This window comes from Harpia harpyja, chromosome 5, assembly GCF_026419915.1.
Source record: "Harpia harpyja isolate bHarHar1 chromosome 5, bHarHar1 primary haplotype, whole genome shotgun sequence".
Taxonomy (NCBI): domain Eukaryota; kingdom Metazoa; phylum Chordata; class Aves; order Accipitriformes; family Accipitridae; genus Harpia; species Harpia harpyja.
Window position 1 is genome coordinate 59,969,276 of NC_068944.1, and position 27,362 is coordinate 59,996,637.

The 27,362-nt window shown below is 39.5% G+C and overlaps 1 protein-coding gene across 2 annotated transcripts; it reads left to right on the top strand.

The window, feature by feature from the left end:
* Positions 1–4,586: 4,586 nt before the first annotated feature.
* Positions 4,587–25,386, top strand: EBAG9 (estrogen receptor binding site associated antigen 9). Of its 2 annotated transcripts, XM_052787867.1 has the most exons (8): positions 4,587–4,772; positions 11,091–11,266; positions 12,194–12,291; positions 15,644–15,722; positions 15,929–16,087; positions 18,157–18,264; positions 19,182–19,273; positions 24,853–25,386. In XM_052787867.1, the coding sequence occupies exons 3-8, from the start codon at positions 12,209–12,211 to the stop codon at positions 24,971–24,973; spliced, it is 642 nt and encodes a 213-aa protein (XP_052643827.1). In that variant the 5' UTR covers positions 4,587–4,772; positions 11,091–11,266; positions 12,194–12,208; the 3' UTR covers positions 24,974–25,386. The 2 variants fall into 2 exon arrangements, with proteins under 2 accessions (XP_052643827.1, XP_052643826.1); XM_052787866.1 differs by lacking the exon at positions 11,091–11,266.
* Positions 25,387–27,362: the final 1,976 nt, after the last annotated feature.

The following is a 27,362-nucleotide window of genomic DNA, read 5'->3' on the forward strand; positions in this document are numbered from 1 at the left end:
AAGTATTTAGTGGATTTGAATTCAAATGCTAACACTATGCCTAGGATCCACTTTCTAATAACTTGAACTTAGTGCATGTAATTTTTTTTCCTTAGCAAGAAACACAAGAAAGGCTGTGCATGTAAGTCAGGCAAGATGGCTTAATGGCTACATACTACAGGATGGAAAGGAAGACCTTCTATTTAGTAATGAAGTGATAAATTAGTTGTATAAAGAATACGTCCCTTTATCTTCTCCCTAATTTGCAGTCGAGGAACATGAGGACTGTAAGGAATGTGAAGCACAAACTTTCTTCCCATATAAAAAAGCTAGGGAATTAATTTTTTTTTCCTGGCAATTTAATACTATTTTCTAGTTTAGTTTATGCTCCTGTTTTATCTATTAAAATCAGTAACAACTGAGAGTCAATATGGATCATAATCACCTATAACACATTTTAAGTGGAGTTTAACCACCAATATCCACATTTGCTACTTAAAAGCTGCTCAACTGCAACCAAACAGCAGTTACAGAAGTTCTTAAGTATTGTAACTGTAGATACATTTATTGATGCAAAGTTAAGTCTGTTCACAATCCTGTCTCTCTACATGCTGGAGTTGCCTTGTTGTCTGCAGCTAAAGGTATGCAGAGGCATCCAGCCGGCACCTAAAGGAAACTGGCATCTAGGAGCTGGAACAGAATGCTTTAACCCCTGAGATCCGAATCCCAAGCACACCTTGCACTTATTGAGGGGATTTACTTCCTGCCAAAGTGCAGCAGCAGGCAGTGCTTTCTTTAGGATGTGGCTGAATGAAGAGGAAATAATTGGGATAACTCGCACATATAGCCTAATAGTTAAATCACAGTCAAGATCTAAATAGCTGGTAGATTCTTTATTTGGGAAAGAGAAGAGATGGGTTGGTCACCTCCTTCCCGACCTTCTGAAATGTAAGTAATGCCTCACTTTAAATCTCTGCCTCCTGGGAGAACGGCCTTATTGACAAGCTACAGTCTTTTCTGTCATGAGTCATGGGGGGAAGCAGAACTCCAGTGCTTCTGTTCACTTGTGCTACAGTGAAAGAAATAGTAACTGAGAAAGCAAAAGGAAGACTGGCTCTGTAGCCTCTTGGTTAGCTCATTCGCCTGGCAGGGACAGAAAAAACTGGGTGCTGGTACCTACTCCCAGCATCGATTCTGTACATTAACCCATCATCATTAAATACAGAAACACCCTAGGAAGGAGGAGCTGATGCCGTCAGCAGAGGGAAGAACCCAGGATCGTCTCTCCAAGAAATTTCTCAGCATGAGGCTAAAGTCACACATTCTTCATCACCTCTAAGTTCTTTACAGCACTGAACAAACCACCCAGCCTCTTTCAACCTGAGGTGGGTATTCTTCTAGGCTGACTGGGGGTTCTGCCCCCCAGAAGGTCCCCTCAGCTGGCCAGGCTCCAGTGTGAAGGTCAGTGACTCACAGAGAGATGCTAAAGGAGACAGAACCCCTGGATCATTCCCAGGGGAGCAACGAAAACTGCCCAGCCCAGCAGAAGGTCAAACCTCCGCAGTCCGGTCTGAGCTCAGGGAGACCTAGGCAGTCACTGCTGCTCTTTGGCCTCTCTTGGCCACTGCTTCCAAAAAAATTACTTTGGGTGTGCACCTTTTCACAGTTTCGAATATGATTTTTTATATATTATAACCTTGTTAAAAGTCAGTTTGTTGAATTTTCCTATGAAGGCCTCTCACCAAGATCACTGGTCTGGAAATTTCCTCTACAAGACATATCAAGCCTTAGTGTGCATGAGGGAAGGAATTTAAGGTATGCTGGCAGAGGCAGTGGAGAGTTGAGCTTCAGCCTAGATGACCTTTAGAGAGAAAAGAGGCTTTCATGACTACTTGCCTACTTATTTGGGAAAGGGGACAGATTTTCATACATGCTAGGATACACATTTGCCTAAACTTAGGCAAACTCTTCGGACAATACTTAGATTTTACCAAGACTAGGTGCTCAGGAATACTACAAAGGAATGGAAAATGTATCTAATGATGGAGATGCCCCCTCCCATCTAGAGTTTCAAGACAGTTAATGATGAAATTTCAAAGAGCAGAATATGAATTTGTAGCAGCAGTATAGAAATTTACTTCTGAGTTTTATAGTAAAAACCTGCAATTTTTCTGTGGTTGAAACTATACAAACTCTTCTTTGACCAGGATCTAACACTTGTCGAGGGTAAAATCTCTTCTGCAAATGTAAAACTCGAGTTACTGCACGATTCAACAGGACTGTAGCTGAGGAAAGGTACCCTTAGATAAAAAAGCTATTCACAGCTTTAACAAATGACTGAACAGTGAGAGAGCACACAAGTAGATGAAGCACATACACCGTAGGAAGGAGAATTCATATTGAAAGAGAGACAGAATGAAGGTATTAAATAGAAACATGAATGTATCAGGATGGCATCTACCCAGTGGCTGTGGAACAATCAACATGAAGTGATGGAAATTGCTTTAGATGTAAAGAAGTGACACTAGCAAACTTGCAAATTGTCAGGTGATGTGATTGATGTGTTTAATCCATAATATTGGAAAAAGAAAAGCAAAGCATTAATTTAAAAAAATATAGTTCCCTAACAAAATTTATTACTTTACTGTAGCAGTACTACATTTGCTGTGGCAACGAAATGCCTAAGATTTAAAATCTCTTTGGGAAAACTAACTGACGCAAAGGAATCCAGGTTAAAGACTTCAGAGCTAAGGGTTAATGACATTTTTGAACAGAGAAGTATTTATTCCTGCAAACATTTCTTTTAGAAATTAAGTTGCTTATATTATTCCTAAATTTGAAGTTGCATAATTATGGTTTTATGAAGACAGTTATACTTCATTAGCGGTCTGCCAATTTCTGGGTTTTTTTCCCATTAATGCAACAGCCACACACAGGTCTGTTGTGCATTTAGGGGGATAGTGTGGGTGAGCCACTCTAGCAGTTTTTATATTGTGTGGGTGTTTATATGCATATTTTAACGTTTCATTCTCACTTTGGCGTATTCCCTATTGAGTATATAGACTGTAATGCCAAAACCTGAATGTGTTCTCAAAGGAAATGTCACTATCTTCATAACAATGACCTCTCCTAGAGCGCCATGCTCGCAGTTCTGCTTTTACGTGTGAATGCAGGTAAAGATTATTTTCCAGTTTCTGCTTTATAGACAGAAAGCTATACTGAAAGGTGTAACTCTTTGCTACACAAATGGTTTTGAAATGGCCCTTAAAATTAAAAGCAGCATTGCATATATTGAGTTTCTCTTATTGAAGGCAGGTTCTACAGGCATAAGGGTGTCAGTCTCCACCTGAGCAACACTGTAGGAGTGCTACCCTTCAGCTTGGCCACAGCTGTCCCTGACTCACTATGGACATTGTTGATCCTTGACCAGTAGACTGGCTCCCTGGCTTGTCCTTGGATTTGCCTCATCACCAGAAACCTGCCTGGCAGTCTGGACTCTGAGCTGCCCCCAGCCTGCCCTGCTCAGGTCCTGGCTGGTGAGGCCCCTGCCCTGCTGCCAGCCATATCGTGCTTGGCTCCTTGTCCCTTTGGGGCCTGTTTCCTCATGAAGAGTTGGGGAAATGCAGTTACAGTATCTGTCAGGGCACGGGAAGAGGGAAATGGTGGAATATTGCACGATACCAGTGCCTCCCCACAAGAGCCATTCTCCTAGCATCCACCTCCTCACTGCCTGAAGCAACGGTGCAGAACACTGCAGCTAGCAGGTTAGCTCTATGGGCAGAACAGCAACTCTTTAAGGGAAAATATTTAGAGAGAGCAGAAAGAACTGGGTGGTATGGTTTGGAGTTGGAAGGACTTTGTATCAGGGCCACCTTAGAAGTTGACTAGACCTCCCAGTGAGAAGGGGACAAAGCGACCCTTTACCTCATCTATTGGGTCCGTAGAATGTAATGCAACTGGAGGCGTACAGAGAGCTCTGGAAAAATCTTACAGTACTTCGCATCTTCCTCCTTCCCATTTGTGCACACCAGCAGTGAATGAATACACTGTACCCGGAGGGCAGCCAGTTACCATGCACAACCACTTCTTGAAGCATCGGGGTGGACAAACTGAGACACTGGCAAGGCCCGCTGCCAGCTGAGGCTACACCCTGTCAGAAGCTACTTCAGCGAATTTTTGTTTTAGTAGCTTCCAAACTCACAGCTCAGCACCTAAACTACCACTTAAGAGTACCTTTACAACCACATACGCAGCACCCCGATAACATGAAAGAACAGCGCCTTTTTAACACAGTCCCCGCAGTGCCAAAGTTCAGGCTCAAACTCCCCCGGGACCAGGCGGCCGCGGGAGGGAAGGAGGGCGGGAGAGAGAGAAGGCTGCTGGCGGGGGCGGGCCGCGGGGCAGGCTGGCGCGCCTCTGCTGCCTGCCGAGCGCTGTCCCCGCAGCGAGGTCAGGTCGCGTCGCGTCGCGTCGCCCCGGCCCGGCCCGCCACCTCGGCGGCCGTTCGTTCGGCGGCCGTTGACCCAACGGCCCAGGGCGGGAGCCGCGGGCAGAGGCGCGAGCGCCGGTTGGCGGGGCGAGGGGAAGAGGCGCGGCCGGAAGGGGCGGGCCTGTCTCCCGGGTGACAGGAGGCCGAGATGGCGGCGCGGGAGGCGGCGGCGCAGCAGCAGCAGCGGTGGCGGCGCGCGCCCGGCTTTGAATGAGGGGCGGCCGGCGAGGGCGGAGGCTGCGGGAGCGGCCGCCTCGGCCCCTGGCGCCCCGCGCCCCCTGGAGAGCCTTCCTCCTTGGGGCAGGTGAGCGGGAAGGGCCGCTTCTCTTCGCCGCCGGGTGCCCGCTTCCGCCTCGCCTCGCCTCGCCGCGGCGCGGCTGGGCAGGGGGCCCGGCCTCGGCGCCTTCCCGCCGTGGGGCAGGCCCTCCCTCGCGGTTCTCCCTCAGTAACGCCCCCGCCCCCTTCCCCTCTGTGCCGGGGGCGCCCCGGCCCCGGGGCGGTGTGGCCGTCGCCCAGCGGCAGCCCTGCCCGGCCGTCCCCGGGAGCGCGAGGCCCGCGGCCGCCGACTGCCTCTGCCCGGCTGGTCCGGGCCCCTTCGGGAGCGGGGGGGTGGGGGGGAGATCTCACGGGCTGGGAAGAACATGAAGCGACTGGCGAGTAGATAGGCAGCGTTTGGGGACTGGGACGTTCGGCGCTCTGTGGAGGAGGAGCGGGGGGGCACGTCCTGTCAGAGCTGGTGGGGTTTAAGCCTTTTTTGGTCTTTCTAAGGACTCTCTGGGACCGCACTGCTTGGGGTTACCCACTCTTTCTTTGGTCATGCTGACTGACAAGTTGCGTAAAAGTTAACGTGAAAGTCGCTTTGGTCATACTGACTGACAAGTTGCGTAAAAGTTAACATGAAAGTTGCTTTGTATGCTTTTAAAGACTTAACCGTCTCTAACAGGTCGCAGAAAACTTAAGTGCTACCATCTGGCTTTGGTGCTGTCTCTGATAACACTTGAGCCTGGGCTGTTCTGTAGAATGGTGGGGCACTGTTTCACGGTCATGAATTCACAATGTAAGTGCCTCAGTTGCATATCTAATGAAAAATAATATAGCTTGCTGCTTTATAGTCCTTGACACTCTGGAAATACAGATGTGCCCTGTACAGATATCTGTAAGCCGTCTTGCACAGCATGTCTTGTAGTGTATCTTGATTGTAAATAGCTGGTGCTTGTCGAGATAGTAGATGTTGCAAGATGATTTTGTGGTAGTAACAATGAGGGTGTGTTAATTTGTCGCCTCTGGCTTTCCATGTAGCTACAGATAACCTAAGTCCAGGATGACTAATAAGGATTGGAACAGAACTGGGGTCTCTTGAACTCTGATTTTGTGTCTGAGAACTTCTCCGGTGTTGCGAAGTGAGTTATGTGAATTAGTGCATTATGTCAAAGACTTCCTGCAAATGTGAACAAAGTTGCAGTGTAGTATCATGGGATTGCGTGACTTCAATCTTTATGTTCTCTGTATGCTGGTTTTCAGAAGGCAGTAGCATATATATGAATAAGGAGTTGTCAAAGAATGACTGTGATTGGTCAGTGGATATAAGCTTTCTGTTTTAACTATCGTTGCCTTGAAAAATAGAATTTATTCCAATTCAGAACAGCAAGCTTCAAGAGTTCACATTAACAAGATTGGAACTATATTCAATTTCCTGGAGAGGAAGGGGTGAGATGAGGTGGTATTATTATAGAAGTTTTATGGCTCTAGGAGTAGCATGTTTAAAAAAAAGTTGAAACTCCATATGTCATATAAGTGTTTGGTGTCTAGGAATAACTTGGGAATTGCCAGCATGCACCAATTTTTACTGCCTTTAGTCAGAGAGACAAACATTCCTTCTTGAATTCTGATATCTTCTACAGCTCCTGATAGTCTTGAAATCTCTTCCTGGATTTGAGCATCTTGGATGACTTAGCTCACTCCCATAAACCATAGGCAGAGTAGTCTTCTCTCCCAGCTACCTCACAACTGCCTAGTTAGGGTGCTTGCACTGAAAGTTGGAGCACTAGTGTTGAAACTACAGTACCTATTATGGACATGCACCAACCACCTACCTATAGTTAGATAGAGGACGTGCCTCCTAATCTTCCTTTTGGATTCTGCTCCTCACTCTAATGCCATAGTAGTGTGGCTTCAGGGTTCAGTCATGCTACCATTTAATCTATCCATTTATCAAACTCGGTGGTAAAGACATTGACCTGGTAAGTTTTTTCCTTCTCCCTCAGTGTTCCCAATATTATGTTTCTATATAAAGCGATTAAAAAAAACCCCAAACAAACAAAAAACAAACACAGAAGTCAACCAGGAAGAGGGGAGTGGAACCTCCTCATTAGGCTACAGAGTCATGGTTGCTCTCTTTGAAGTGCAGAGATGCTGTTTGTGTCTTTCAGTACCTGACTGAATGCCATTTCTGAGTCACTATGTTGCCTTTTTTAAAATACAGAATGTCCTTGTATATCTTATAGTGTACATGATTTGGAAGAGGGTTTGCGTGCTTGAAAATAAACAGGTTTTTTAGCTCTGTCTACTAATCTTCATAAGATTCCTTCTCCCTATAAACCTACTTGGACATCTTCAGATTGATGTGGCCGCTCTACTTTTGTAAAATTTCATACAGAATGAACTTTTAAGGAATCCTATCCTTGCCACTGAAACTTTGAGCTAATCATGTGGTACTTGCTAGGTTTTTAACAGCTGTTCTAGTGAAAACATACTGGTTCAGTGATGCTTTTGTGGAGTTTTGGTGCTGACACATGCAAGCGCTCAAGGCCTTGTTAGTCTTTTGTACGAGGAAATTGACTTCTCATTTTGCTTTAGGAAGGTGAGGCTTTTTTTGTGGCTACTTATGTAAATATGTAGTTGGCTGGAAACCTTTCAGTTTCGGACAAGTTATTCTTAGTCTTGATTCAGATGCCATCCTTTGGCTATTTAGCTAGCTGTGTTTAATATGAGCTAAAGTTACTGTTTCCAGAGTTCGTTCATTCCAGAGTTACAGATGAGCTCACGTGAAAGAAAATGTAATCAATTCACAAAGCACTGGTAATTCAAGGCAGAAATTCCATTTTGAAGATGGTGATATCTAAAGAAAGCTACACACTACAAATCAGTCAGCATTGTAGAGGAACAGAGGAGAGCAGGATAGGTGCTCTATGATTGTTTTGACATCTTTTTTCACTGACAGTAGGAGATGTGTTCACTAGGAGAAAACAAGTCTCTAAAGCAATTTTAGTGCCACAAAGTGACCTCATTTTAGAGTCAGCTCTGTCTTTTGAAATACTGTTTAAGTGGTGTTTGTGTATGCAATTAGGTATGAAAGAGGAAGTGCTTCTACAGATGATGTGCCCATTGTACAGTGATGGCCAGTGAGAGTCTTGCTTATTGCACCATAGTTGACTAACTCAGGTGGGCTATGCGTGCTGTGCCGTGGACAATTTGCTGGCTAGTGTCGGTGAAGTCAGAGGTGCCAGGAGTTCTAATGAGGCCACTGCTGCAAGCTGAAAGCAATGTAAAAATATTTAAGTTTGATAAACTTCTGAACTTTCCCTCCCTTCACTACATTTCCCTTATGGATCCATAAAATGTTTTTGGGGGTAAGTTGCCTCATTCTTCTGACTTGGCTGTAATGTGTTTAACATCTTGCTGCTGCCGTGCTTTAATCCTTTCTGTGCTCATCTTCCATGTGAGCAACTGCTGTGGCTTTTTTACCAATAGGAGGCAGTATGAGTGAGCTACACAAGTCAAACTCCAGCTAAATTTGGTGTCTGTTACAAAATTGTTGCATTGACTGCTAGAATTAAATTAATTGGGATTCATGTCTTGATTTATTTGCTTATTTCTATCTGTTGTAATGGAACTTAAAAGTTCAGTTGAAAGTAAGTTTGATAAATGTAACGCATTAGAAGAAGCAGTCTCAATAATGGGAAAAGGAAAGCTCCATCCCATTTTACAAATGGGAAGCTGAGGCATGAGGTGTGATATGCACAAGGGTGTATCAGGCTGATGGACAACTCTTATCAGATTATCTGAATTCTAGTCCAGTATTTCACCTTTGCCTCTGTCTGTTAAGAAATGGTCTAGGATTCTTGCTGGAGCACTGCCACTTTGTATTGTGTCTCCGTGCCATCCTGTATCATAGTCGGCTGCTGAAATAATTGTAGTTCCTTTTGTGATTGATTGTCAAGGAACAGCTTAAGAGAAGGAAGAAAGAAGGTTGTGGCCCTGCCATTTAGCATTACACAGTTCAGTATTTGTTCCCATTTATGAGATAAGGAAGATACATGGCTGTGCTTCTTTCCAGTGTTTGAGAAAGATGGACAAGAAAAGAATGAACACTTTGTTTCACTTAACAAGTTCAGTGTAATGGTATCAGGTGAATTAAGTTTGCAGTGAACTCAGGAAATATTAAGGTTCCATGTACATTTGTATTCATACAACTGCTTCAGAATATAAAATTATTTACCTTTGAGAAAATTAATTAATTAACTTTAAAAAAACCCCCACCCAAACAAACACAAAAAACTCCTCCAAAGGCACCAAACAAAACTCAAAACCTTTAGCTAACCTTTAACTTTTCTTTTTGGGTAGTGCTGTCCTTACAGCTACAATGCAGATGCTTCAAGTGCTGTTCCAGACACTGGGGAGAATGCTTGACTTGTCCTAATCTTGAGCCAATAATTGGTTCAAGATTCTGTTTTAAATGGCTTTTAGCATATTGCTAAAATTAATGCATATATACTGCTTCGTATCTTAATTAGCAGTATAAAAACTAGATACACTGATGAAAGTACTTTTTAAAAGTGGATGATTGCTAATACTACTATGGCTAGCTGATAGCACTTTGTTGCCAAAACTGGTTGTGCATCTGACAATTTGTAGTGTATAGAGCTTAACTTTATTGGGATGACTACAATCAAAGCTCAGAGAAGAGGCGAGCAAAACAGTACTTACTGTCTCGAAGGGCCTAGTGCTGCCACAGTTGAAGTGAAATGCAGCTCTAACACAAAGACGTTATGCAATTGTGTGTCTTATCATAAATCTGAAATCTCTGCTTGACACATAGAAAGTGGAGAGGGATGAGTTATCTGATTGTTATGGGGAATGACGATAGCTATTGAACCCTGCCAAATGGGCATACTGGTGTGATATTGGATGTGTAGTCACTCATGTATAGGAATGACCTAGGAAAAATGGATTAACTGCTGGTGGCTAACTCTTGTCAGCAGTGGACTTCACAAGCTTGCAAGCCAGACTTCTTGTGGATTCTGTTTTTTCAGTTGTTTAACTTTATATTGACAAGTCAATACAGTATACAATCTGATACATAAAAAAATGGAGATGAGTTGAAAAACTGGGGGTTTATATGTATATGTACACAACCATATACGCATATGTACATGTATGTATATATATAACTGACACACTTGAATATTGTTTAGGTTTTAGTTTTGCACTGAGGTAGTAAACGGCCTAGTCTTTTGAACTTAGGCACAAATAATATAGAGCCTGCAGGGATTTTTGAGTAATGGTTGCTTACTAAAACAACCTTTTCAATCAATAGTTTGTTTTTTAATTTAGGATCTTTCTGGAGTGTCCACTGTGGCAGTTAGGTAGGCTAAACACGGGAAAACAGCTTTACTCTTTCTAACATTGAGTACTTTTCTACTCCTTGCCTCCTGCCCGCCAAGCTGATAGGAGAGTGAATTCTGATAGAGAAGAGTGGAGTGAGCTGCTAAACAAGCTTTCTTTCAAAAAAGACATAACCTTTATTCTCATTTCAGCAGGTCACCTGCTCTTCATACCTTAAATCCAGGGTAGATGGCTTCTAGCTGCCTCTTCTAAAAGTAACAATTTCTTTCACCAATTCAGCGTTAGTTTGCAATAATTTCTACCTTTAGAATAGAGAACTGTTCATCTCGTTACTATCCACCATTTTTTCACTAACTTCTGCTATTTCTGAATCCTTCAAATTCTTGGCTGATGCATTCTTCTGTCACCTAGATATTGTCAAAACTGCTTATTCCAGAAGGTAAGGAAGTGCTTAAGCACAATATGGAATTATAGTCCTGTCTTTAAAACTAAAAGATAAATGTGTTGGATGGTGTCTGCTGTTCTTGCTTCTTTGTGGGAAGTTTGACTTTTTCGTATTCCTGTTAGATGAAGAGCCCATTTAATACTTACTGTTGTGGGTATTACCCACAGAGAGAACCACAAGGTTCTCTACATTTTTAAGTATCCCATGAAATGAGATTAAGACAATGTTGGTGTTGAAGTAGAGGTGAAATGTGTCCTGTGAGGCCTTTCTCCTGAGCTACAGCTTGGTAGTGCGGTCTGTAATTTGGTGTGTATTTATTGACTTAAGCCTTCCATTTTACAGTAGAAGGGCCTGTTTATTTAATAGGACCCTGTATGACTTTTCAGTAGTAGAAATTCCTGATCTGGACTGTATGTGAAGCAATATTTCCAGTACTATATTACAGTGTTTAATACTAGTTATATTATCTAGCAAATGAGCACCAGTAAAAAATAAATCTAAGCTCCATGAAGCTCACAAATCCCATTATGTACTTTTTAATAAAATCCTCAGGGCAGTATTGGAGCAGCCTACCTAATGATCCACCTTCCTGACTCTTCCTAATTTAAAGCCTGGAATATAAAAAGTGATTTAAATGCCATAGCATATTTGAAATCAAGCTGTCCTTCCATGGAATACTCATGGCCTGAGGAAAATGTCACAGGGCTGCCTTCTCTTCTCACCAGAAGGTATGTTAAACTTGCAACAGAAAATGTTGTTAGAGGTGTAGATGTATATAATGAAAAGCTATTTCTGAAGCCTAACCTCTTATTCTTTACTCTGAAATGTTCACCTGTAGAAGAGAGAAAAGGGATCCTTGAATTACAGCAGATTATTCTGACTCGGTCTGTACCTATTTGAGGGGATCTGTTGGAATAATATGATATACCGAGTATAAATTCTCTAGGTTATCAAACTGACACTGAAAAATAGCTGCCAACATAAGTGGCGTCAGCCAAAGATGAATTTTTTCTTGGCTGGGTTTGCTAGCATGACCCAGTCTGCCATAGGATTTTTGATAGATCTGGGGGTTAACTGGTGCTATAGTGTACGCAGGATGAACAGAGTCTTTCTTTGCTGATGATTTTTCAGTGACACTGGTTCCAAAATAACCAATGTTCTTTCTCATCATACATTTCCATCAAAATGGAAACTAAATTTAAATGACCAATTTTGGGTTTTGACTTGATGACTAAATTTATAATTTGAATGTGTAAGACTTGCTCAAGCAAATGTGAGCTTCTTACTGATGATTATTCTGTTCTCCTTGCATGGCTAGTGTTCAGTGCCATTGTTAGTGTCTAAAACAGATCAGCTGTACAGTCACTGCAGTTGGTTGCCTGCACTTCCCCTTTAAAAGTATCTTTAACTGTGACTTCACCTATTGTTCTGTGCTGTTTCTTTAAAGGCCATAAACATTGGGTACTTGTATTATTTACATCAGTGAAATGTCCTGATAGTAGGCGGGTAGCATCTTTGCTCCAGGTACCTCCTCTCTTTTCTTGCATTAATATAGTTTCACTGAATGCTCCTTGCTTATCAGCAAGTAAGGAAATTGACTTAAGAACTATGTAAATATGTATAATCCTCTACATCTAACTTTTTTTCTTTTGCAGGAAGGGTTTCTCACCATGGCCATAACACAGTTTCGACTCTTTAAAATCTGTACTTGCCTGGCAGCAGTGCTTTCTTTCATTAAAAAGTTAATATGCAGGTAAACATGTCTTTTTTTTAATTTGGTTACCTTTTCTTTTTTAATTACAGGTTCTTGCACTTCTTTCCTACTCCCAGCACCCATCCACCACTTTTCCCAGTTCTGATTTTACTAATTGCAAAACAATCAAGACAGACAAAAACTAAGTCAAACTTATTCTTTAATCTGCATATTCCTTCGGCGTTCAAAAGTCTATGTAGTGCAGTTGTGAGTGTATTTTGTGGCATGATAGCTCTAATGAGAAGTGTTTTCTAAACAGCTCTGACAGGGTTTTAAAATTGCCTTTTAAAACTATTCTGAGTCAAACTTTAAGAAAAATTGTTCTCTGCGTTTTCTAGCAGTACTTGGCAAGTGATGTTTTGTTTTTTAAGAGATTCAGTTAATGGCAGCATCCACCCAGTCATCAGTCAGTAGGCTTTCATTATAAATGTAAGTGATTGTCATCCTGCTTTGTCAAGAAATAGTTGCCTAAGACTTCAGATTCTTCTGCCTCTTGAAGATTCTTTCAGAAGTTTGGAGGACAGTGATTGAAGTCCAAGGGAACTGCTTTTTTTTTTTTTTTTTTAAATGAACATGACTTATTTTTTTGCTTACTCTTGTAAGTCATATGTAGTGTTCTTTTGAGTTGTAGACCCATGAACACAGCAGTGTAGTACCTAGAAGCATTGCAAAAACCCTGAAGAGTTACAGTTGTATAATAGTAGAGTTCAGTAGTACAGTAGCAGAGTACCTGAGGTAGATCTTTGTGGCACTGTGCTGTCATGTGAACTACGGTTGCTTCTTGCCGCTCTTGAAGATGTGTATGATCACTGGCAAAGTAGTAGTCAATTTAAAGCATATGCAGAATATGTGGTAGACACAAAATAACTGTTTATTTCCTGTTCACCTTATTCCAAGCATAAGAGGAAGCTCTCAGCTCGTTGGTAAATTCACTACAGATCTAGTGAAGCTTTAAAAAGATACATTCTAATGCTGCATGCAACAGTATAGATGTCAACCTTAGTTCTGCGATTTGAATTCCAAATTAAATTAAGAGTACTTGCTGCTCAAGTTCTAAAAGAAGTCAAAACACTGAGTCGATGATAGCTTCTATATTATGTGGACACTTCATCTCTCTAAGTATTAAGGTAGCTTTTATAAGCAGATAATTGTTTAGTAGGTGTAATGACAGTATTTTCCTCTGTTCTTCAACTTTTGAATGAACTAAATCCTTGAAATGAACAGCTGAGGAACTGCTTGGGAGTAAAAAGTAGGAGAACTTCTCTTTTGTGAATAACAATTATTTGAAAGAATGAAAATGTAAAATCTTTCATATAAGCAAGTCAGTGGATCAAATTAGTTCAGCCCATTAACTATAGATGTTTTTCTTTTTTAACATCAGCTGCAAAGCATAGCTTGATAAACTTTGTTTTCCTGTAATGCACCCCTGCATATGAGTATGCCTGATAACCAGCAAATGTGATTTAATTAAATGTGCATTTTAATTCAATGGATCCGAGCTAGTACTTATTTAGATTATATAGCTTACATTAGTTTTTCATTTAAACAAGTGTCTGTACAGATCATGCATCTTTCTAGTTGGTGTAAAGCCTACATATGGTGCTAGTCCTCTCTTTAGTTAAAACTTTTTTTGATAAACAACAGCTTGCCTGAATCCACTGTTTCCACGAAATAAAAGGTGTAAGTATAAAAAGAGATGAAACTTTATTCTGCTTAAAATCTCTAGTTATCTCCAGCTGAGAAATCTGGATGCTGCTAATTAGTAAGGAGAAACAAAACCAAGAATTCTTGAGGCATTTGGCATTCAGAGCAGTGATCAATATCTGTCTAATGATGGTTGTGAAGCAACTCTTTGTGTAAGCATCTTGTTGCCTTTATAGAAAAGGAAGTGGAGATACGTAGCCTTCCTCAGTGCTGTCCTGTGTAGCATATTCTTTCCCATGTTGTATGACACTAGCTGTTTCCTCCCACCTTCACCCTTATCAGTGTAATCATTTTGGCTAGATGAATGTTTGTTATAAGCAACTTTTTGGAGTCTTCTAGATCATATAAATAGGGAAATATATACAATTGCAGAAGTGATGGCTTAGAATAGTATTAAAGAAGTGTATGTTGTACAGGTCTGAAGGAGGATGTTTCCAAGCTTGGGTTTACTTCAGAGACATCAACTAAACCTAGTCAGCCAGAACCAGGCTGTGTTTGACGGAACAGTGTTTTCACCTTCCTTTACCCCTAAACTGTGTTGCTTTTCAGCTTAAAGGAACAGTTTCTAAAGGGGCTAGAGTTAATTATATAAAGCTTGAAAATCTGATGATAGCACCTGATCTTTCCTAAGGAAGAATCTATTTGGCTTAAAGCAGGAAAAATGTATCTAATCACTCACCAGCATGCAGCGGAGGTGGTATTACAAGCAATTTGGCTATTAGGAGTTGATGGTAAAATGTTCTATAATAGTAAAACTAATGGATACGAACTCCAAATTTTAGTTTCCCAGTTTTATTCTCATCAGCACTAATAAATGAAACTTAACTTTTCCAAGCTGCATAAGGTCAATTACATGACTGTCTTGCTATAGGAGCTTACACTCCTTGGGGAGAACATGAGTATGAGCCTGAATTTCATTCTCTTGTGTTGTAAGGCTAAGAATATTTTAATTATTATTGTGATCTTTGAACACTGTCATTAAGTAAATATCTAGGTGGTTTATTTGCAATGCATTAGTGTTTGTTTTCAATTGAAATTATTTGATATAGTTGTTGAAATGCTTTGAAACAGTATTCTTTAAGTAAGTAGAAACATGTATTGAACAGAAGCTGTTGACTTGCATAGTCGTGTACTACTTCTGTTTAGATTCTGAAGGAAAAAATGCTTTAGACGGGCTTTCAAATAAAGCAGCTCAGAAGGTGATTTGTTAGACCCAGCTTAACATCTAAGACAAGTAGAAAGATTTCTCAGTTTACAGTAGAAGTGGTTATCTTTGAACAAATGTAGATTGATAGTGTTTGCTTCTTAAACACTGACAATCTAAAAATTATAACCTACTGTATGCAAATAACTGAGTTCATTTGTCCATTTTCATATTTCTTAAACTTGCTTCTCCTCTATTTCTCCACTGCAGTTTGAAAAGTAAATTGTACTTTGAAATTCTTGTGAACACTGCTTTAAATTCATGATGAAATTCCTTTGTGTAGTAGACTTTTACTGGCAGTAGTTAATACTAAGGTAGTTTAAGCACTTAATGTTTTAGCCATGACTGTTTGCAGTAGTGCTGTTCTCAGACTTCCTTTTTGTTTTTTTTAAACTTAGTGCTCATGTTTTCAGAGCTTGGAGGAATCCTACATTTTTCTTTCAGGTCTGGAAGAGGGCGAAAGTTAAGTGGAGACCAAATAACTTTGCCAACCACAGTGGATTATTCATCTGTTCCTAAACAGGTAATTGCTTAAGTGGTAGGTGACTTAATAGGTAATCACTTAACAGAGTGATTGCATCAGTCCTACAATAAGATTGGTATATATCTTAGAAAGATATAATATTATTATGTATGCTATATAATATTAAGTATATATCTTAGCAAGGTATAAAAAGTCAAGTTTTTACTTGCAGATAATATTAACTTGTACCATATATTTCTATTCAGCCTGAAGTAGAAGACTGGTCTTCATGGGATGAAGATGCACCCACCAGTGTGAAGATTGAAGGTGGCAATGGTAATGTGGCTGCTCAGCAAAATCCTTTGGAACAAATGGAACCTGATTATTTCAAAGATATGACACCAACTATAAGAAAAACTCAAAAAGTAAGTATTGCACTTTCAACTATACTTAGGGAGAGTTTTCCTTGCTTTAAAATAGGCTATAAGTAAATTACCAACTTATAGAAGGTGCTGCTGGTAAAATTAAGCTGTTCTGTTGAAATGAGAATAGGTGCTGATGTGTAGTCTAATATGTCCTATTAAAAATACTGACTCTTTGAAGTCTTAACAAATGTGATGCTAGTTCATGTTTACATCTTTAGTCTTAATGTTACTGGAAACTTACTAATAATTTCATAGTCTGAAGGCTCTGGGAAGTATAATGTGAGAACCCTCAAGTCACTTTAATTCTGAAAATGGAACCACTGCACTAAGATATCTGTGCTCATACCATTCTGTTATTTGAACGGAGACATTCGATGTCCTGCTCTACTGAAGTTTGAGGTAGCAGCATTGCTGTTTCAGAAAACGATGGTTACTTGTTTCACCAAGTTATATTGGGGAGGCTGGAATTAGGGAGCTGATATTTCAAAATGGCTTGCTCTTCAAATATCCATTTTTATTATGGAGACAAGACAGAAGGACGTATCCACAAGAGCATCAACACCGTAAATAAATGCCGATTAAACTTCTGGTAATTGCAAGTTTTGTTTCTATGTGGAAATCTTCCAGCTGGGTATTTACAGGGCTTTGAGTCAATTGGAAAACCTTTTTCACGACAAAGGCAGTCAAGTACTGGAACAGGTTACCAGAGAGGTTGTGCAGTCTTCATCTCTGGAAGTTTTTTAAGACCCAAGTGGATAAGCCCTGAGTACCTTCATCAGCCTCAGAGCTGACAGTGGTTTGAGGAGGAGGCTGGATTACAGACCTCCCAAGGCCCCTTCCAACCTGAATCTTCCTGTGGTCCTGTGAACTGGAGATGTTACTGGGGTCAGCTTTCTATACATTCAGGATCTGCAGTATTCTGTGAACTAAATTCTTCTAAGGATTTTGATCTCCCAAAATCTGGGGCAAAGGAGGACTGAGGAGAGGTAGATTTCTCCTTTGTATCTAATGACATTTTTTGCCTAATGGAATGAACTTCAGGCTTAGGACAAAACTCAAGAAGAGTCCATGCTGTTTGAATACTGTATACTGGGTTTAGTTTAAATGTACCTCTAGGGATGACTGCAGGCACTGTAAAGAACATTCCTGCTAGCTTGGCCTTGTTACCACCCTTAAATATGAATTTGTGTTTTTATTTCCACCAAATTGGGACTCAATGTAAACCCCAAGATCTAAGGTGGAATCTACTCATGTTACCCCTCATATCTACAATGTCTGGAAATGGAACTTCAGTCAAATAACAGAGTCTGTTATTGCTAAATAAGATGGTCTAGTCCTGTTTGCTTTCTTGCATTAGTACTAGCATTTGTACAGGCAGTAGAACTGTGAATCTACCTCTTTTGGAAGCAGCAGAGACTTAAAAGTAGGGTAAATGAAGTAAGTAAGTTTGTATCTTGAGGTCAAAACAAGTAAGGAATACATGCTCTTAGCAACCATGTTAAATTTGCTAATAAGACTTTTAGGAGAAGCATTAGTGCATGTTTTTCAGCCAGATCAGTACAGAGCTTTACCAGTTGATGTGATAGTGAATTACATTGCAACTGTTGAAACTTAAATTGTCTGCACAGATATGCTATTGAAGTAGCTAAGAGAGGTTATGTTCCAAAGCAGTGTATCTGTGCAGACAGCACTGTTCTCAAGAATAGTATCTTACAGTGACTTATCATGGAAGCAGGATTTCTCCAAGGAATATGTCATGTAATTGGTAGCTTATATGAGTACTGGGAGATGTGGGTATTTGATCAGTAATTCTTTGTGCCCTTTCTCTGTCTTGATACAGTCATAGGTTTCCATGTGACTTAAGAAAAAGCTAGTGGGGGGAAGAGGGAGTTCTTGTGTCTTTTGCATTTAGTTTCTCTCACTTACCAGTTCATTTGGCTGCACAGCTTCCAGAACCTGTGTGGTGTTCTGTAGCTGTACCTTCACAGGCACAGAGTTATATGATCACCAAGGAATCTGTGCAGTGCTTTGACTTACCACTTTTTGTTCCTTTTTTTGAATATTTTCAGATAGTTATTAAAAAACGAGAGCCTCTAAATTTTGGGATTGCAGAGGGAAACACAGGATTCTCTAGCAGATTAGCAGCTACACAAGATATTCCTTTTATTCACCAGTCCGTGAGTATGCTCTAAGTGTTGATCTTATATTTGACAGTTAAATGACTGTTCTGTAGGAGAAGGAATAGTCTGCCTAAGGTCTGTGTTGTGGGAGCAAGAGGAATAGCTGTGGAATAACGTAAATTGTTTTAAAATTGAGTATTTGGTTCAAAACAATGAAGTAGTTAATCTAATTTTAACTAATTTATTTTACTGAGAAACTTAACAGATCAGGATAAAAAGGTAAGAAGCTTCCAAACACTTTTATACTTGCAAATCTTCTAAAGCAATGGACTATACATTTTTTTTTTTTTTTTTTTTTAAAGCCTCTGGGTTACCTTTGCTCTCCTAATTTTTGCTCATTACCCTTTGAAAAAATAGTCTAGTTACCTAACAGGCTGGCTGTTCAGAGGGAGGTGGTCTCCCTCGCTTCCCCTTTGCCTTCGTTAACAGTGCTTCTGCTTTTATTAACATAGTGCACAAAAAGGTCTAGGCAGAAAGCAGTACAGAATGGTCATACCACTTCCTTAGACTGTCCATAATTAAATTAATTCAGGAAAGGCCTTCTAGTGAGTAAAAGCAGCACTCAAGTGATATTGGACACCCAAACATGTGGATGTACATGTTGGTTTGTCCGTGCAACTTCCAAAAATCTTTTACAGTATCTGCTCATTTCATCTGCTCAACTTATCTTCTCCTTCCTAAAAATGTACTCCAGTACTTACTTCCTTCCTTTGTTACCCGCAAATAGAATCAAAAAAACCCTCCAACAATTAACTGGAAAAAGTCAGTATTAGAGCAGAGGAAAACTCATAGACAATAAGCTGAGAAGTATTGTCATATCTCAAATATTTCTGGAAGTCTGAAGCATCAAGGTTAAAAATAAGCGTTTTATCTAATTTTTCCATGTGCTTAGAGCTTCTCTTCTTTTGTTTCAGCCTGAACTGGGAGACTTGGATACTTGGCAAGAAAATACTAATGCCTGGGAAGAAGAGGAAGATGCTGCCTGGCAGGCAGAAGAAGTTCTTAGGTAACTGAAAATAATGTAACACCATGTAAACTTTTTACATGTAAAAGAATCAAATATAGGTTGGTTTGTTGTAACACCTTTCTGATAAGTGCCAAGAATTGTTAATTCTTAAGACAAATGATTTTTATGCATCTAATCTCTGTGTAACTGGTACTTGGCAGAATACATTTTGGATCTAATCAATTTAGTAGATGAGATAGCAGGGGAAATCTGACAACTACTGGAACATTGGAACAGCACAGTACCACACACACACTTCCCACCTCCCAAACCCCCCAAAAAACTAACATTCCCCGAGCCCAACAATTCATTATGTACAAATAACATGTTTCAGCTTAAGTAAAATACCGCTGGATGTCCTTATGAAAAGGATCATAACCATGTGCTGTAAAGTAAACAATAGTTCAGGATAGAAGGTGAAGTAGTAAGTATGTTCTTGGAATTGCTGTAGGAGCTATGCTTTTCTAGCTAACTTAACTAAACTAGCTGGTAAGGCTTGAATGTAAAATCAGTGTCTTGCACAAAGCTAGCGTGACTACTTCATCTGTTCCATCTGTGTTCTTTTTTTTTCCTTTTAAGAATACGCGGAAGGAGTATGAAGGGTAAAGAGATGCAGACTGAGTTTAAGTTAATCACATGCAATGATTTGAATTGGCAGTGACTTCTGTTAACCAGTTTCACTTCAAGGTTTTATCAAACTTTAATTGCTTCCTACGTCATCAGATAACCTGCCTTAGATGGCTCCAGCTTCCTAAACTGCTCTCATTCCACCCACAAAATCACAAATACATGGCTTCAGTGGGACAATGGTGATAATATGAAGTAAGGACATGATATGTTAAAAAATCATTCTAGAACGGTGAATCTTTAAAGGAAAAAAAGGTATTTTTTAAAAAGAGGATTCTAGTCAACTATTTTTATTGTAGTATTTGGGAAAATACACTTTTTTCAACCAGTAGAATAAGAAGAGGGAAGTCACCAGCACACTTTTGATGCATTAATGGTAGATAATAAATTCAACCAATTCTAATTCTGTAACCTTTGTTTTATTCATGACATACCAAATTACAATGTTTCTCTGTAATCGAGGAAAGTGCTGGATGATTTTCAGCAAGATTGATAGGAAATACCTTTTGGGTTTACAGTTTCTCTTGCAGCACATCTGTGGTGTAATTAACATCTGACATTTAACATAAAACTTAAGTATAGTACTTGACAGGCCTGGCTCTGTTTTCAACAGACTAGTAAGGAAGTGATCTGGAGTCTCTTTTTAATGCTAGAAGACTGTATCTTGGTCTACAAAATGATCTGAAGTTTTCAGACACCTAAATGGGGGACAAAGTCCCCCTCACCCTCCGGAGTGTTAATGCTGACTGTATTCCAGCAGTGCTTAATGAGAATTAAATGAGTGTGCAGAAAAAGTAAGGATCTCCCTTAGTTAGCTGTGTCTGGGTACCTGTTGGTCCTCAGTATTCAGAAGTATCTTAGATGGGAATAATATTTGTGTAGTGATGGAGTGCTGATCAATCATGCAAAAATGGGCTGTGGCCTGCTAAATAGCAGAGAAGACTGTATCCTGTAGCCTATCTGGTGACTTAATGTGTATACGTAACAGCTGAAATAAGCATGTATAGTAAGCCAAATGCTTCCTGGAATCAAAGCATGCTGAAAGGCAGTGCTGAGGAGTAGGCTACTAGTGCCTGAAAAGTTCCTGTAGTCTGCCTTGGGTTGTTTTTTTGTTGTGTTTTTTTTTTTTCTCTCCACTCCCCAGTAAGTTCTGGGCTGGGATGTGAGGAAATTTTCTAGTCGGTGATGAATCAGCATAGTGGATGATAAACTGGATTTTCATTTAATTGAAGTTAGTTAGAACTTGGTTTCTTCTGCAAATTGTTGATACTTTTCTGCACCTTTAGACTTTCTAATACTAGTGAAGTTGTTTTTTCCCCAGTGGGAACAGTTAAGATAAATGCTGGTGCATTTTTAGTTGTGTTGAAGTAAAAGACCAAATGTTATGAAATCATTCTTATTACAGTTATTCAGAAGGTATACAGTAACTAAAACCATACTGGAATAAGAATGTCTGCTAACAGTGTTCTGATTATAGTTCGTGTTTTGCTAACCAATGAGGGAAGTTTAGGTTTTTTTGGACATAACTTGTGTTAGGAACACAAAGCAAGGTTGACATTAGGAATGAATACTTTCCTGGTTTAAACAACTTACATCATTCCATCCAAAGTGCTGAACTCCTTGCTTTGGAACCCAGAAAAAGTGAGTCAGATATGGCTGCAGTTCATCATAGGCTCTTCCTTTATTGAGAGATGAAACCTTTCTGAGCCTGAAAGGTAGTAACTTTATGTTGAAAACATGCAGGAATTTTGGAATAGAGATCAATGTTTTGAATAATGACCAAGTAAAAGAGCAGTGGAAAGGTAATCACTTTGTGGTAAGCTGCTTGTTTGTGTTTTTTTGGTGACTTCAGTGCCTCTATCTGAGGTGATGTGAAGGTCTCTTCTCATTTGGGCATAACTGAAGTCTAATAAAATTACTCAACCAGTAGAGGGCATGGAAACCATTTTTCCATGCAGAGGAGTTCTGTGTCCTGCACTTTATAGGGGGGGGAAAGAAACATGATCTGCTATGACTTTCCTCACTTGAGAATTGCAAATGTATAGCGGCATTGCTTAACACCTCATGTGGCTTTTGGGAATTCTACTGTCTCTACATGCTGACTGGTGTACATATAGTTTCCTCCCTTCTGCATCTGTTCTGAGGTGTGGGAAATATAAGAAAATCTGCTACTGTAAAGTGGCAAATATTATTACTCTGCATATGCTAGACTGACAACACTGTCAACTGTTCGGCTTTCTGGTGGAATGTAGAATAGCAGGACATGATCTCAAAAAAACCTTTGGGCTTCCATTAGCTTGGGAAGGTAGATCCTGATGTGAGTGACTAATTTCATTCTTCCATGACAGACAGCAGAGCAGCTTAACAGAGTATAGGAAAACTTCTAGCCATTAATAATCAGTCAAGGCAAATAAGTGCAGTCCCTCTCCTGTCCAATACAAAGATAATATGTAGTCTTTGTACCTCAAATATTTTTAAGTTTTGTGTGCCTAGTTTGTCCATAGTTGGAATCTACCAGAGAAGGTTGCTTCAGGTGATGGCAGTTTTTAATTCTGTATGTTTTACACAGTTAAGTGGATGTGCCCAGGTAATTTAGATACATTGAAAGCTAACTCCTTACTGCCTTGTCAATTAGAATTCTTTATTCTGTTTTAATAAGCAATTCTTTATTCTTACTAAATCTGTGTTAAATTTCACCTTTTCAAGTTAATGAAGCTTCATTTTTATTTTTAAGTCCTCTTGCAAGCAACTTAGCAATTTTTTTCATATCTAGTAAGCTGAATCCAAAGCAGGAGTGACCTCCTTACACCATTCTATTACTGCTTAGGCAGTGCAGGAGAGAGCTGCAATGTGGAGTATGGATCCAGTTGTTGCCCCTGTGCCACTCAGTGATGTGTTCTAGCTGAAATACAGGAATAAAATGAGTGGATTTTTGTGTTGGTTTTTTTTCCTTTGCTCTAGTCAGCTATGTATTTGTTGAAATTGGAAACTACAGTAGACACATTCTTTGAGCTAGCAGATAGTTATGTCTGGGGTTTTATAGCAATGATAAGAAATAATGCTAAAAGGATACACAACTGAAGACTTTTGAATTATTTTTTTTATTTCTTTAAAGGCTATTGGTTATATTTGTACTGAACAATAGACTACAACACAGATCCTGAACATGTGAAAGGGAGTATTAGAAATTACCTCATCCGATCATGAGGAAAATGTTTGTAGTACTTGCATTACAAAGAGGATAACTACTGGTGCCTCTGCTGAGCGAAAGGGAGGACACAAGTCAGTGTTCTAGACAAGTTGAACTGTTTTGGTCTGAATTTGGAAAGATGGGTAATCTTGCTACTCAAAGCATTAGATAGATTTTTTTTCTTCTCTTTTTTTCTTCTCTTTTTTTCTTCTCTTTTTTTCTTCTCTTTTTTTCTTCTCTTTTTTCTTCTCTTTTTTCTTCTCTTTTTTCTTCTCTTTTTTCTTCTCTTTTTTCTTCTCTTTTTTCTTCTCTTTTTTCTTCTCTTTTTTCTTCTCTTTTTTCTTCTCTTTTTTCTTCTCTTTTTTCTTCTCTTTTTTCTTCTCTTTTTTCTTCTCTTTTTTCTTCTCTTTTTTCTCTCTTTCTTCTCTTTCTTCTCTTTCTTCTCTTTCTTCTCTCTTTCTTCTCTTTCTTCTCTCTTTCTTCTCTCTTTCTTCTCTCTTTCTTCTCTCTTTCTTCTCTCTTTCTTCTCTCTTTCTTCTCTCTTTCTCTTCTCTCTTTCTCTTCTCTCTTTCTCTTCTCTCTTTCTCTTCTCTCTTTCTCTTCTCTCTTTCTCTTCTCTTTTCTCTTCTCTTTTCTCTTCTCTTTTCTCTTCTCTTTTCTCTTCTCTTTTCTCTTCTCTTTTTCTTCTCTTTTTCTTCTCTTTTTCTTCTCTTTTTCTTCTCTTTTTCTTCTCTTTTCCTTCTCTTTTCCTTCTCTTTTCCTTCTCTTTTCCTTCTCTTTTCCTTCTCTTTTCCTTCTCTTTTCCTTCTCTTTTCCTTCTCTTTTCCTTCTCTTTTCCTTCTCTTTTCCTTCTCTTTTCCTTCTCTTTTCCTTCTCTTTTCCTTCTCTTTTCCTTCTCTTTTCCTTCTCTTTTCCTTCTCTTTTCCTTCTCTTTTCCTTCTCTTTTCCTTCTCTTTTCCTTCTCTTTTCCTTCTCTTTTCCTTCTCTTTTCCTTCTCTTTTCCTTCTCTTTTCCTTCTCTTTTCCTTCTCTTTTCCTTCTCTTTTCCTTCTCTTTTCCTTCTCTTTTCCTTCTCTTTTCCTTCTCTTTTCCTTCTCTTTTCCTTCTCTTTTCCTTCTCTTTTCCTTCTCTTTTCCTTCTCTTTTCCTTCTCTTTTCCTTCTCTTTTCCTTCTCTTTTCCTTCGTTCTTTTCCTTCTCTTTTCCTTCTCTTTTCCTTCTCTTTTCCTTCTCTTTTCCTTCTCTTTTCCTTCTCTTTTCCTTCGTTCTTTTCCTGTTCTTTTCCTTCGTTCTTTTCCTTCTCTTTTCCTTCTCTTTTCCTTCTCTTTTCCTTCTCTTTTCCTTCTCTTTTCCTTCGTTCTTTTCCTTCGTTCTTTTCCTTCGTTCTTTTCCTTCGTTCTTTTCCTTCGTTCTTTTCCTTCGTTCTTTTCCTTCGTTCTTTTTCTTCGTTTTTATTTTTTCCTAAGTAGCTCTAGGCCTTATAACTGACGTACACTCTCACTGATTCACTTACTCTGAATCTTTGAGAATTGAGTGGCTTTTAGATTGTAAAATAATTGAACAAATATTACTGCCTAAGACAAGATTGATCTGAAATAAGGACTTCAGCACAATAAAAGAATAACTGTTCTGAGCCTAACTACAGTAGACTGAAGCTCTAGTTTTATTAGTTACAATAATGCATTTATTGACAGGAACTTAAGGTATGACTGTGCTGAAAATTGGATTCCTGTTATTTAGAAATTCATGTTTTCTTTAATTACAGACAACAGAAGATAGCAGAAAGGGAAAAAAGAGCAGCAGAACAACAACGAAAGAAAATGGAGAAAGAGGCCCAAAGGCTAATGAAAAAGGAACAAAACAAAATTGGTGTAAAACTGTCCTAACAGAAACCAGGCATCAGTGGCAGTGCCAGTGAAAAAGAATTTCAGCTCTACAACATACATATTGGTATTGATTTAAGTATTTCTAGGACTTCAACACACTGCTTGGTTTCAATGTATTCTTCAGGTCATCTTGGAAGCCAGGATTCTCCCAAAATATCTTGAACTACTAGTAGGTGGTTCTTAAAGGAGAAAAAACCCACAGAAAATCATGCCTTGACGGAATGATATTTCCTGCAATAGTTCTATTCCAGCACCCTTCTTTGCAGCAAAAGTGATTGAGCAAGGTTGTTGATTGAAAGACAGTCGTCATGAACAGCTCAAGCCTAAAGAAAAGAATGTAAATATTCAGTGGTGGGAAATCTACTGTATTGTCTGTGCTTACCTGAAATATGTAATTAAACAGTTTTAAAGAACCCTTTGCTTCCCGCCTGGTAAAGAATGTCTGCTTTTGCCTTTTTATAAAAGTATTTATAAATACTCAAGAGTTTTCCATGAGAGATCATATTGACCTGTGGAGAAGAAAATGACTTGTTATGGATGACCTGCAGCTCTAAATGTACTCCTGGTAGAGTATGCTATGGTAGAGCACATGTTACAGCTGAACACTAAAGTGGATTTCTTGTCACTGTGTCACTTGCAGCTTCCTGTGCTACCATGCCCATTTACATGCAACATTGCAGTGGCTACCAGCAGTGGCATCACTGCACAACAGCGGTGCACGCTGCTCCTTTCTTATGAAGGCTGATACTGTGAATGTAGGGGAGCGATTTAATCACTTACTTGTATTGGTAAATTTGTATTTCTAGCAGAAATTCTTTTACTTCCTACAGTTAGGAAAAAAAAATCCTCATACCTTATTCTTGTTGCATAGGTAGTATAATTGAGGAGGAAAAAGAAGTGTCTTCCTGTTAATAAAGCTAGTGTGAAAATTCTCAGTTCAGTTAACGGCATTTCTCAAATTCCATTTTTTTGTACACTTACTGTATGTATTTACACTGGAATTCCCCTGGTAAAGTGTGCATGGTAATTAGGCCGTAGAAGACAACAGTGCTTTAATGAAGAAGAAAAGTTTAATGTCTGTTAGAAGGAAAGGTGCACGGCAGGAGGGGAGTCTGTGTCATTCTTATGTCCAGCTCAGAGCTTCAGTGGATGCCTTCTCCATCTTCTGCTGTGTGGATGCTATTATCCCTGAATTCATGGGTTGTATGGATTTCTTACCTTGTGACAGATGAGTGACGACAGAAGAAGACAGAAGAAATTCTGTGCCTGAGACTTGTTCGCTGTGCATACAGGGAACAGTGAAGTTGTAAAAGAATGGGGAGGGGGGGGCTATCTGACTAGATCATGCCTACCTAGAAAAATAGAATTTTTAACTAAGTTGTAGTAGGTTCTGACACAAGTTTTGCTTAAAAGATAAGTAATTGAGCAAGAATTACCTTTAATGGCCTTAGTCACAGAGAAGAGTTTTTAAAAATGTTTAGTATGCTTGTCATGTTGCTTAAAATCTTGAACAAGTCAACTGATTTGACAGCAATTTTCAGATATGAAAGAAGTCCTTGAGAAATGTTAAATTTTAAAATACATTTTAGAAGGCAACAATATGTACTTTTGTGCATGTTTTCTGCACAAGTGTTCTGACTGGACTAGAAAGTCTGCACAGACTGGCCATACAAAACAGCAGTATGGCAAGCAAATCTGCTCCTAGTACACACCTCTGAAGTATCTGGATGGGAGATAAGGAGAAGATCTGTGAGTAAGCTTTAATAACAATCCATGTCTGTCCTTTTAACCGCACTGATGAAGCGAGATGGTACAAGTCATAATTCTTTCACTATTACTGGCACAGGGCAGGGAAGCCTAATATCTATTGCCTACTTAAGGTAAAACTTGTTCGAAAGCTACATCTCATCTTTTAAAAAAAATTAGTTTAGTGCTTACTGTTGCTATTTCTGAGACAATGTAAAATAGATGCAAATAAATACTATTTATTAAAAATAACAAAGCATGGGCTAGTTAATAAGAAGTTAGAAACAAAGCCCCTGAATACATCATGGAAGTGCATTTGGGTTTTGAGCCTGCAGCCATTTTAAAACTGTTAGGTGCTGCCACCTTCTTGCATGTCAGCTCTCCTGCATTGCTTTTCCCTCTCCTGCTATGGACTGCTTTGCTGTTCTTCCCTCCATCTGCCTGCCTGTACTTGAGCACAGCTGCTCCAGAGATTGCTCCCATCTCCTCTACCATGTGCTGACACAATGCCAGTAAGGATTCAATGCTCTTTTAGGTAGTACCTTGCATGTTAAGAACCCATGCACTGGTATTTGTTTCCTCTTTTTCCTGTGCTGTATCTTCTTTCCTCCTTCCTGTATCTTGATTTTTATCCTTAACAAAT